Raw genomic sequence first — 12,379 nt, forward strand, 5'->3', positions numbered from 1 at the left:
CTCTGGGAGGGGAGTGGGGGCTGGTGGTTAGAGCAGGGGGGGCTGGGAGCCAGGACCCCTGGGTTCTATCCCGGCTCTGGGAGGGGAGTGGGGTCTAGTGGTTAGAGCAGCAACCTCAGGACTCCTGGGTTTATTCTAGGAGCCTGAAGAGCCAGGCCTAGAACCTACTCTCCCGAGTCCCAGTCCATTGCTTCATCCAGTAGCCCGCACTGCCAACAGAATTAGCCCATTCAGTCTGTCATAGCTCCCCAAGTGCCAGAACCTCAGGCCTTGAGCTGAGGGGGCGACTCCATCAGCCAGTAGCAGTAGAAGGCTCTTACCCTCTGTGGACCAGACACTGAAGGGGGGAACGTGGTGCATGTAGCCACTACAAAGAGTAAATGTCACCATCTAATGAATGATTCCTGCCCGGGCCAGATCCTGATACCGAATTAACCTGGCCAGACCCTGGGCCCCAGTGGAACCCGGCCCAGATCCTGGCCCCGAAAAAAACAGGTCTGGCCCAGATCCCAAATGGACCCTCCCAGCCCAAACTGAACCTCAACTGGCCCAGATCCTGGCACTGAACGGACCCGACCCAGCCCCTCCTCGTCTGTGGTGCCTGGGAGTCTAACCTATTTTTTGGAGGCATCAAACCTCCCCTGGGAGCTCTGAATTTGCCTCCTAGCAACTGCCCAGCTTGCGGTGACCTGGGCGGCCAGGGAAGGCCGCCTGTCATCTGTCACCGCGCTGTCAGGGGCAGAGAGGGGAGCTCGGCAGAGGTCTCGGGGTGACCCACAGAACGATGCCGCCTCATCCATCATTGGGGCCTGGCAGGGAAAGCACGAGGCTGCCTGGCCTTTGATCGGCAGGACCTTTGCTGCCCCGCGGGATGGGAGGACGAGGTTTCTGTACCAGGCCATCTGGCGGGAAGCTGAGGAAGGGGGAGGCTAAGGGCAGGAAGGATCCTAGAGCTGAGGAGAGAACCCAGGAGTCCTGACTCCCAGCCCCCCCTGCTCTAACCACCAGACCCCACTCCCCTCCCAGAGCCGGCGAGAGAACCCAGGAGTCCTGGCTCCCAGCCCCCCTGCTCTAACCACTAGCTTCCCTCCCCTCCCAGAGCCAGGAGAGAACCCAGGAGTCCTGGCTCCCAGCCCCCTGCTCTAACCACTGACCCCACTCCCCTCCCAGAGCTGGGGAGAGAACCCAGGAGTCCTGGCTCCCAGCCCCCCTGCTCTAACCACTAGCTTCCCTCCCCTCCCAGAGCCAGGAGAGAACCCAGGAGTCCTGGCTCCCAGCCCACCCTGCTCTAACCACTAGACCCCATTCCCCTCCCAGAGCCGGGAGAGAACCCAGGAGTCCTGGCTCCCAGCCCCACCCTGTTCTAACCACCAGACCTCACTCCCCTCCCAGAGCCAGGAGAGAACCCAGGAGTCCTGGCTCCCAGCTCCCCTGCTCTAACCACTAGACCCCACTCCCCTCCCAGAGCCGGGAGAGAACCCAGGAGTCCTGGCTCCCAGCTCCCCTGCTCTAATCACTAGACCCCACTCCCCTCCCAGAGCCGGGAGAGAACCCAGGAGTCCTGGTTCCCAGCCCCCCTTCCCAAAATTCAACATTGACCAGCCCCGTTAACGCATGGCACAATTTCTGCCAACTTCCCACTCCACCAAAAGGCTCCCCCTGAAGAGTCTTTAGTTTCAGAAATGGGGGGAAAGGCCCACTGGGGGGGGGGTCCCCCCATCCCGCCAGGCTGGGAAAGGCCTCCGCTTAGCAGAGCCCTCTGCCGTGGCAGCGCCAGCCAGTGGGTTCAGGGTAATTGGCTAGAATTGATTACCCTTTCCCAGTCCCTAATAGGTTTATGGTGCCTTCAATTAGTGACTAATAGGTCAGCGCTCATTAACTCAGCTTTGTTTAACTAACCGGGGAGAGACGGGTGCTGCGGCTCCCCTAATTGCTCGGTGGCACAGCAGCGAAATGGCAGACGCAGGGGGCCAGGCCTTTCGCCGGCTCTCTGAGCTGTAACTTGGGGTCCGACAGCTCTGGTGAGTGGAGGCGGCACCTTTCCCCGCTCTGGGAGGCACTTTGCATGCTCACTGCAGGCCTGGTTCTCTTATGCCAGTGGCCCTCTGGGCTCCCCACCCAGAGCTGGTGATAGAACCCAGGAGTCCTGGCTCCCAGCCCTCCTGCTCTAACCACAAGACCCCACTCCCCTCCCGGAGCTGGGGAGAGAACCCAGGAGTCCTGGCTCCCAGCCCTCCTGCTCTAACCACTAGACCCCACTCCCCACCCAGAGCTGGGGAGAGAACCCAGGAGTCCTGGCTCCCAGGCTCTAACCATTACACTCCACTCCAACCCCACAGCTTTTGTCTCACTCACTTTCCCTCCTGGCCTTGCCCTGCCCCCCTCTCGTCACTCACCGACAGGTGCTGGAACAGCCAGGCCCGCATGATGTTGGTGGCTACTTTGGGGAAGATCCCCCGCTTCTTGTTGCGTTTTTTGTCCCGGTCCAGGTCGTCGTCGTCCCCGGTGCTGGGGGAGGCCACGCTGTTATCCAGGCAGTCCCCTGGGAGAAAGGCAGCCTGAGTGTCCAGGAGCGCGACTTGAACCAGCGACCAGTTCTACCGAGACACCTGCCCCTTGCTGCTGGAGCTAAAGAAGAGCTCTCGGCCCTGTCCCTGGCGCCGGTGCATAAATGTGGTTGAGCCACTAGGGGGTGACAAAGAGCCACAGCAGGGGCACGTGGCCCCCTAGGGGCGAGACTGAGAAGTGCCCTCGTTTGGGTGTTCTCCACCCGACTCCTGCACCTTGGGCAAGCGTCTTCCCCGGTGCGCAAAATCCTACTGCCCGTCTCCGCTTGCACCAGGCCCTGCTCTCTTCCCAGAGCCTAGGATAGAACCCAGGAGTCCTGGCTCCCAGCCGTCCTGCCCCTTTGCTTTAACCACTAGACCCCACTCCCCTCCCAGAGCCAGAACCCAGGAGTCCTGGCTCCTAGACTCCCCTACTCCAATCCCCTGTCCCCTGCCCTCGCCAGTGGCTGCTGCTGGATCCCTGCCCCACTGCCGCCTGGGCCAAGCCCCACCAGCCTTGGTTCCTTGCGGTGCTGGGCCCAGAACGAGGCCATTTGGGATCAGACAGACTCTGGTTTTTCTCCCAGTCCCAGCCTTGGGATGGGGACTTGAGTGACGCCAAGGCGGTGGTTGGGGAGAGCTCAGATGTGTTTAACCCCTAGGCCCAGATCCTCAGAGGTGTGGGGCACCTAAGCACCAGCACACCGTGAGGATGGGGCCTTCGAAGCTACAGGGGTGGGGTGGGGTGGGGTGAGGCCGGGGAACGGATGGACAGACAGAAGGGTATGACAGGAGGACGACTGCAACTGCCCCTCAGTAGGTCTGCTAGGCCCCCCCCCCTGCACTGCGAGCATCTTTCGGTCAACTCCCGCCTGGGGCAGGATTCGAACCCGGGACATTAAGGGCTGGTTCCCTTTGAGAAACAAACCTCCCCAGGGCTGAGGTAAAATGAAACGGAACCCGGGTCTGGTTGCTGGATGGGTCTGGGTTGCTCTTAATAGTGCAAGGGGCTGGCGTGCGTGGGTGGGCGGGCAGGCGTTTTACCTGGGTTTGCTGTGTGTGTGTGTGTGTGTGTGTGTGTGTGTGTGTGTGTGTGTGTGTGTGTGTGTGTGTGTGTGTGTGTGTGTGTGTGTGTGTGTGTGTGTGTGTGTGTACCACTGCCACCTCCTGGAAGGAACCGGAATTGCACTCCTGTGTGTCCTCGTCCCCCTGCCCTGCTCCCAACTGCTGGGGGTTCTCCTTTGGCTCAGGGTGCAAGGCACAGCAGGATGTGGGTTCTGATGGCTGCTTTCATTTCCTGCTCTCTTCTCCCCCCAGCCCCGACACGCTGCTCCCCCCCAGCAGTGCCGCAGCCTCCTCCAGGCCTCGGCCCTGAGCCTCCGTCCTCTAGAGGGCATGCGGGTCCATTGGGGGGCGCCTGCTAGCGCCGTTTGCAACCCTCTCCCCCCCCCCCCCGGAGAAACATAAATCCTCCCCCCCCCCAGCTGCTGATCTTTCATATCCTCCGGCTAAAAGGCAGCTTAAAAGTCTTGCCTGAAGCGCCGGTAAATTATGCATCAGAGAAGGTGCTGCTGGGGGTGGGTTCTCCCTCGGCCCCCCCTCCCTGCCCCCCCTCCACAGGCAGTCAGGAAATCCCAGAGAACAAAGGGAACAGCAGGAACAAAAGGGCGGGGGGGATTCTGGGAGTGGGGAGAGGGGTTAAGTGGGTCATAAGAGATTCAGGGGGGGAAAGGTGGGTGCAGGGTTGGGGCAGGGGGTTAGGAGCAGGGAAGTGGGTGGGGAGGGGCGTGCGGATGAGCTGGGATGGGGGTGAGGAGAAGGGAGGAGCGGGGGGTTGGGAGCAGGGAGGGGGTGGGGAAGGGGAATGGGGTGCAGGGGTGGAGGAGGGGAGCTAGGAGAAGAGGGGGAGGGGCCTTGGGAGCACGGCAGCCCGTGGGATGCACCAACTCTAAACCCCAGTTTGGGACAGGAAGTGACGGCGATCCCCTTGGCACTGCTGGGTCAATTCAGGGCCCGGCACCAGACACCTCAGGACAAGCAGAGTCGGCACCTCACTGCAGCGCAGCGCCCCCTAGCGCCGCGCTGGGGCAATGGGGCCAGCCCTGTCTGCACGGGGAGAGCGCCCCCTGTTGCCCACTCCCTGCTCCCTGCCCCACAGCGCTCCCTAGAGTCGCCCTGGGGCCAGCCCTGCCTGCCAGGGGAGAGCGCCCCCTGCTGAACCCCCCGCCCCACTCCCTGCCCCACAGCACCCCATGCTGAGCTCCCTGCCCCACAGCGCTCCCTAGAGCCGCCCTGGGGCAATGAGGCCAGACCTACCTGCCAGGGGAGAGCGCCCCCTGCTGAACCCCCCGCCCCACTCCCTGCCCCACAGCGCCCCCTAGAGCCGCCCTGGGGCAATGGGGCCAGACCTACCTGCCAGGGGGGAGTGCGCCCTGCTGCCCCCCCACTCCCTGCAGCGTAGCGTAGCCCCCTCCCCCCCGCACGCATTGTGCAGCTCTATGAATGATTCACAGCCCACTTGTACGTGTTGTACGGATCCACAGAGCGTGTAGATGTGCGTATGGAACACGTGTGGCTGTTGTGAGGTTGCATGATGCATGTGTGCATGTACAGCACACATACACACATGTTGTGTGGCTGCACGAGGCCCATTTTGTGCTGCAGGGTGGGTGGGTGTGCATTATGTAGATGCACAGCGGATGCCTGGGTGTGTTGTGTGGCTGTATGGGGCATGCATGTTGCATGGAGGTGCAGTGCACGCGTGTGTATGTTGTGAGGTTGCACGGGGTGCGTGTGGGTGCACAGTGCACGCGTGTTTATGTTGTAAGGCTGCGCAGGGTGCGTGTGGGAGCACAGCGCACACGTGTGTATGTTGTGAGGTTTCATGGGGTGTGTGTGGATGCACAGTGCACACGTGTGTATGTTGTGAGGTTGCGCAGGGTGCGTGTGGGCGCACAGTGCACGCGTGTGTATGTTGTGAGGTTGCGTGGGGTGCGTGTGGGTGCACAGTGCACGCGTGTGTATGTTGTGAGGCTGCGCAGGGTGCGTGTGGGTGCACAGTGCATGCGTGTGTATGTTGTGAGGTTGTGCGGGGGGGTGGCACACAGTGCATGCGTGTGTATGTTGTGAGGCTGTGCGGGTTGTGTATGGGCGCACAGTGCACACGTGTGTATGTTGTGAGGTTGTGCGGAGTGCGTGTGGGCGCACAGTGTACGTGTGTGTATGTTGTGAGGTTATGCGGGGGGGTGTGGGTGCACAGTGCACGCGTGTGTATGTTGTGAGGCTGAGCGGGGTGTGTGTGGGTGCTCCAGCTCCCCGCACTGTCCCTCCATCCCCCCTGCCTCTCCAGCTCCCGCCACTGCCCCTCCAGGCCCACACTGCCTCTCCAACCCCCCCCACTTTTTCTCCATCCCCCCCACTGCCTCTCTATCCCCCTCCCCCCTCGTTGCCCTCCCTCTCCGAGTTCAGCTCTATGCCACCCCACAGTCTCCCCATGGGGCTGCACTGCGCAGGGAGGAAGGTGACCTCAGTGACCCTGGAGCCAAAGGCAGCCACGGCCCCTTCCTCTGCCCGCTCTGCTCCGCTCCCCGGGTTCGTTCGCGGGGTAATCACCGTGCGCGCCCAGAGCCGGCGCGTTGCCTGGCCGTGAATAAAGAGCCGTCTTGCTCCACCCCAGAGGCAGTTGCATTGCAGGGTTGAACGGGCCACGCAAGGCAGGAAGCGGTTAACAGGCTACCAAAGGGCCAATCGGCCCAAACAGAGACCCTGGCAGGGAAAGTTTCAAAGGAAAAGCCCGTGGCCGGCGGGAGGGAAGGAAGATGGAGCTGGGGCAGGCAGCTCTGGCCCAGTGGAGCTCCTGGAGGACGAGGGAGCTTCCTGACGTGTTTTGGACTTGGGGTGCCCCGGAACGGGCCGGGGTCGAGACCTCGCTGCAGGGCTGGCTGGAGCCGGGGAAGAGCAGCTGGGAAACTGAGGCTGAGTGGCTGCTACGCTGCCCCCCACCGCTGCTGGGGAGACGCCCTCCTGGGGTTTGGGCTTGGCCCAGCGCGGCTGGGACTGTGTGGGAGCCAGGGGGCTGCTGATCAGTGACGCTTGCTGGGGCCAAATTCCTCCCCCCAAAAAATCAAACTCCAGCTACAGAGATTCTGTTCTGCCGGCTCCCAGCCCCTGTCATTTCGCAGGGAGTTGGGATCCTCCGTCACTTCCTGTCTCAAACTATTCTGCACCACTGTGGCTGTTAATCAGCCGGCCTTCTGCACCCCAGAGGTGGCTGCATTGCAGGGCCGGGAGAGGGATCGCTGAATAAACAGCGGCCCTGCGCCACCCCAGAGGCGGTTGCATCGCAGGACTGGGTGGCACCTACCAAGTCCTTCTCAGGCCGTAAAGAGGCTTTTCTCCCAGCCAGGAGATTTCTCTCTCCCGGCCCCAGTCCGGGCTTTGCCCCACAGGCTGGGCTGGTGCAGGGGTGGGGGTTGGGGGGGGGTGTCCCACCTTACCTGGCTCACTGGAGTTGTCCCCGCTCTGCGAGGCGATGCCCCCGCTGGAGGGGCCTGGTGTGCCCGAGTGCGTGGAGCCCGTCTCGTCATGGTCTCGGATCCAGGAGTTATTCTAAACACAGAGAGGGCAGCGCGGGGAGGGTTAGCTGGGTCTGGAGCGCCGGGTGGTGGAGCCAGAGCCAGCCCCCGGGCGACCCCACTGGTGCTCTTGGTAAGCGCCATCTCAGCCCAGTGCCTGGCCCGTGCTGCCTGGGGCCAGGCCTGGCGTGACGGGGTCCCCGAGCCGGGTTGGCCAGGGGTCCGGGCCATGCCCAGCGACATGGAGGGGCCGCAGATCTCAGCCGAGAGGGTCTGGGCAACCCCCTGGCACATCCCACAATCTGGGTTGTGAGGTCTGTGCAGCGCCCGGCACGGTGGGGGCCCCGGAGCTGGGTCGGGGGAGGCCCCAGTCTCAGTTGGGGCCTCTAGTTGCTACCACGATATCAGCACTAAAAGACCCTCTAACAAGACCAGACCCATGGGGGGGGTCCCCATGCAGCACCCTGGGGGCTGGCCAGCCTCAACCCACAGCAATGGGGCCGGGGGGAAGAGGATTTGCACACCTAGGCTCGTTGTGACCCCCCAGCCGCAGGGCAGAGTTTAAGGGGCCCCGGCTTTGCCCCCAGGAGGAACAATACAGCTCCGGTTACATCCCGCCCCCTCCCTGCACATGCCCCACCTCGTTAACCCCGGCTAGCTGATCCCAGGCCCCTCGGCGGGAGCCCGGGGGTGAGAAGGGTTAAGGAGGGACGGGCTGCAGGGGGGAACCCGACACGCGCCCCCCACAGGAGCAGGGGAGGGAGGGGAGCAAAGGTCCCTGGTTAAAGGCCCAGGAGACCGAGGCTGCAGCGCTGACTGTAACCCAACCGCCACACGGAGCGACATTCCCGCTGCTCCGACCAGCGCCGGCCTCCTTTAAACTGGAGTCACTCCAGAGTGACTCCACTCCCCCTAACAGAGCTGGGGAGAGAACCCCGGAGTCCTGTCTCCTGACCCCCCCCCCCTGCTCTAACCACTAGGCCCCACTCCTCTCCCAGAGCCGGGGATAGAACCCAGGAGTCCTGGCTCCCAACCCCCCCCTGCTCTAACCACTAGACACCACTCTCTTCCCCGCACCCAAACAGCTGTCTGCTCCTGCATTTACCGCCCTCCCACCCTACCTGTATTCCCGCTCCCTCTGCCCCTTTAAGAGGGTGCTATTGCCCGATGGAGCGCAGTGCACCGGGCTGGCTCCATGGCGGGGAGTTGGGGTCTCGCTTTACCTCAAACGCCAACAACTTGGTTCATTGCTCTGGGGGGGTTTCGGGGCTTTAAACAGCTGTTTTGCAGGCCCAAGAGCAGGGCTAGGTTTTCTCCTGTATCTAGCCTTCCTCTGCCATCCACAAGGCTGCAAATATTCCCTCGGAGAAGAGAGGCGTTTTGCAATGTGTGTGCGTTTGCAGGGTGTGTGTGTGCGTTGTGTTGTTTCTACTGACAGCAATTCTGTTTGTAGCGTGTGTGTGTATATGTGCAAAGATGAGGCGTGTGTTGGCCGCCCACACAGATCAGGCGTGTTTGCGGCATGCCTCTGTGCGTGCAAAGCTTATGCCTGTGTTTGCGGCATGTTCCGGTGTACATGCAAAGATCATGTATGTTAGCAGCATGTGCCCAGGCACAGCCACAGGCGGGACCTTTGCACGGCGCACACGGAGACACAAAGCTCATGTGTGTGTTGGCGGCGGCTGTGTCCCTGTGCGTGCACGGCTTGCTGGGTGTGTCTGTCTCTGAAGGCGTGGGTGGGTGGGGGTGTATTAGGAGAGGTAGGGTGACCAGACAGTGAGTGTGAAAAATCGGGACGGGGGGGTGGGGGGTAATAGGAGCCTATATAAGAAAAAGACCCCAAAATTGGGACTGTCCCTATAAAATCGGGACATCTGGTCACCCTAAGGAGAGGTGACCCCTGCCCTAGGAGGGGTCCCACTAACAGGCCGGACCCCCCTGTGTCTGTCATTGTCCGAACCCCAAGGACAGATGGGTCAATATGGGGGTGGAGTGGGGCGGGGGGGGCTGCTTCCCCTCCAGCTGCTCCCAAGTCCTGGTCTGGAATCGGGGATGGACTGGGGGGTGGAGGGGTCTATGCAGGGCCTTGATGCTGAAGCTGACCCCAAATCAACCCCCCAGGTGGGTAGGTGGGGCGGGGGGGGGGGGGCAGCGCCATCTAATTATAACAACAAAGTCCCGGCTGGGGATTACCTCCCTCCACCCATAGTGAGTAGCTCGGGGGCGTATTAAAAATGCATCAGAGTTGCTATAGGCAAATGACTGCGCCGGCTGCATTAGCAAGCGGGGGGCAGATGAGGGGGGCAGCAGGCGGGTGGGGCGGCCCAGACGCTCCCTCGTCACCAGCCGGACTCTTTCCAAAGCACGGCTCCGTCATTCCTATTTCCAAAGCAGGAAGGGTGCAGGGGAGTCTGGCGTCCTTTGGAGGTGGGGACCCTCCCACCCCGATCCACCCCGCACACCCTTCCCCGCACTGAGCTCCGGCTTCTGCCCGCGACCCCTGTCACCACAGCACGTCCCCCAGGTAGCAAGGTGGGAGGAAGCCACGTGGGGTGATCGCTTTGGGGGTGAGCCGGGCCCCCGGGAACGCAAAGGGGCTGGTCAGGACCAGGTTGGTGAGAACAGATGCTGGGCTGGATTCTCACATGCAACCCTGCAGCTGCTCCTCCATCCCGACCCGCAGCTCCCCCCCGGCCCTGGGCTCCCCCCCCATCCTGCTGCTGCCCCTCACCCCCAGCTATTCCAGTCTGAGCAGATGGCATCGGCTGAATGCCCAACAAATACCAGTTAGCTCCTCTGCTGTGCCTTTTATCCCTAGATCTCAAAGATGGGGAAACTGAGGCACGAGGCTGGGGGGAAAAAAGACTTGCCACAGGTCACCCAGCAGGCCAGAGCGAGGACTCAAACCCAGGTCTCCCGAGCACCAGCTCGGGGTTCTGTCCATGGGGCCGCGCTGCCTCGGGGCTGCCCTACCACCTGCTCTCCCCCCATGGGCCCCAGGGAGCAGAAAACAGCCTCTGGGGGCTCTCCCCCCACCCCCTCCTGGGCCCCTTCGTGCTGCCAAAGGGGCAAGGGGGTGCTGTGTGGGTGTGTGAGGGAGTGGGGGGGAGGCGCTAGCTGTCTGCAATCCTCCATGGGTGTTGCATGCATGTGGAGGGAGGGAGGGTGTCTAGCCCTGGCTGTTAACACACATGCTGACATGTAACGTGCTAGCCCTGGGGCTCCCCGTGTGTGTCTGGGGGTGCACGGTGGACATGGCTGCGCATTCGTAGCTGAGGGGCGCGCGTCAGTCCGTGTCGAGAACTGCTGCGCATGCCTGCGGGTGCGTGACCGGCGCGGCACGTCTGTTCCTGCGTGTCTATGCACACGCCCGCATCAGCGCTGGGGAGGAAAGACCCCGTTTCTCTTCCCTCTGAGCCAGCCAGTCCCCCCAACCTGGATCAGAGCCTTCTGGAGGGGAAAAGGCCTCGTATCCCACTGGATGGACGGCCGCACCCCCAGAGCGCCGGGAGAGACAATCGCATCCTGTGTTTTGGGATGCACGTGCCCCGGGACGCAGCCGCATCTCCAAGTGCCTGGCCGGGGCATGGGGACACGCGTGGATTGGCCGGAGCGGCGCCAAGCTCCCGCAGTCCCCATCCCCGAGAGGCCAGAGAAATGTCCCCGCTGCTCGGGGTGGGCTGACCTGGGGCCAGCCGGGGAGCCGCGTGCGAGACCTCGGAGCCGGGTTCTGGGGTCGCATGTCTGGTGTTAGCAACATGGTCTCGTGCGTTCTGCGCTGGTCTGGTTATGTTCCCAGCTCTGCGGTGAGACCGTGGGCAACTTCCCCATTCTGTGCCTCAGTTTCTCCTCCCACCCCTTGTCTCTGGAGCCTGGGAGGTCTTTGGAGCAAGGCCCGTCTCTCACAGTGTATCCGGGCGGCACCACGAGGGAGCCCCCCGATCCCTTGTCTAAAGCAGGCATCCGGTCTCCCACCTGGTCGGAGAGGCTGGCGCAGGACCCCGTGAAGTCCTCCAGGTCGGATTTGGAGCCCCCGTCCCGGTCGTCGATTACCAGGTCGATGGGCATCTTCCCCTTCAGGCAGGTGATGTAGCGGTGGCAGAAATTGTCGCACAGGTCGTGTACCTGCTCCCCAAAAAGGAGAACCGTTAGGAGGCGCGAGCCCAGGCGGCTGGGTCAGAACCCCGTTGGGCTCGGTGCTTTCCAGCCGCTCCCAATCAGGCCTGCCCATCTGGCCCGGCGTCCCGTCTCCCCAGCCCTGAGCTGAGAGGAACCACCCGAGAGCCTGACTCTTCGGTGCTTTAGCCCGGTTGGCTGTGTTGGCCCTCGCGGAGAAGATCCAGACAAGGGACCGGCCAGCCGGGATCAGAACTCAGGGGCCACCTCTGGTGTCGGACAGCGACAGACGCCACCAGATCCTTCAGAGGAAGGGGGAGAACCCCACAGCAGCAAACAGGGGGTAAGATCCCCCCCCGTGTTAGCTCTGCTCCTGAACCCTCATCCTCAGAGTTCAGCTAGACCTCTGAAGTAGGAGAGGGTGGGTTTTTTGGTGTTTGTTAGATGTATTACCGTAGCCCCAGGACCTCCCGGTGCTCGGCCCTGTCCGGTATTTGTCAGGAGCCCCCAGCGTGCTAGGGGCTGTACAAACACTGAGGGGAAAAGACAGGCGGTGGAGACAGACAGACGTTGGGCAGGGCCGGGCAGGTACGATGGGAGGGGGGGAGGGCTGTGCATGCGTGATGGGCGGAGGGTGTCTCTGCAGAGCCGGGCACAATGGGAACCCCACCTCGGTTGGGGGGGCGGGGCTGTCGTCTAGGCATTACCATAATACACCTCCTAGTGAGAAGACCGGAGCCCCGTCTGCCCTAGGCCAGGACCCCTCCCAGTGTATTTGCTGCGGGCGCTGTGGGTCCCTCCTCTGCCTTTCTTCTCTCCGGGCCTTCAGCTCTGAAAAGCCCCAGCTCCCGGCTTCCCTTTTCTTCCCTGCCCCTGGCAGAAGCCCTTCGCCGACCCCCCCAACCCCCTTTTATCAGCTCCCAGCAGGCGCCCGCTGTGGTGCTCAAAGGGTTAATTACCCCATTAACAAGGGGATTATCGAGTTAAAAACCGTGAGGGCGATTGTAGCTATAATGAGCTCATTACCCCGGCCTGCCGCTTGGCCGGGGCCCTGGGACCCCCTCATCCCTCCCCCTTCGCGATTGCATCATGCCTGGAATTGACCAGACACGCCGCCCCGGGGAGGGGAACGGGCCAGATCCA

The 12,379-nt window shown here is 62.6% G+C and overlaps 1 protein-coding gene across 1 annotated transcript in view; it reads right to left on the reverse strand.

Annotated features, from left to right (window-relative positions):
• Positions 1-12,379, reverse strand: part of MEIS3 (Meis homeobox 3) — a 33,868-nt gene that overhangs the window by 4,652 nt on the left and 16,837 nt on the right. The window contains exons 6-8 of the mRNA XM_054010268.1: positions 11,096-11,245; positions 7,043-7,154; positions 2,397-2,542 (exon numbers count right to left, since the gene is read on the reverse strand). Coding sequence (XP_053866243.1) covers positions 2,397-2,542; positions 7,043-7,154; positions 11,096-11,245 — 408 coding nt within the window. The remainder of the gene's footprint in view (positions 1-2,396; positions 2,543-7,042; positions 7,155-11,095; positions 11,246-12,379) is intronic.

This window comes from Malaclemys terrapin, chromosome 20 (assembly GCF_027887155.1).
Source record: "Malaclemys terrapin pileata isolate rMalTer1 chromosome 20, rMalTer1.hap1, whole genome shotgun sequence".
Lineage (NCBI taxonomy): Eukaryota > Metazoa > Chordata > Testudines > Emydidae > Malaclemys > Malaclemys terrapin.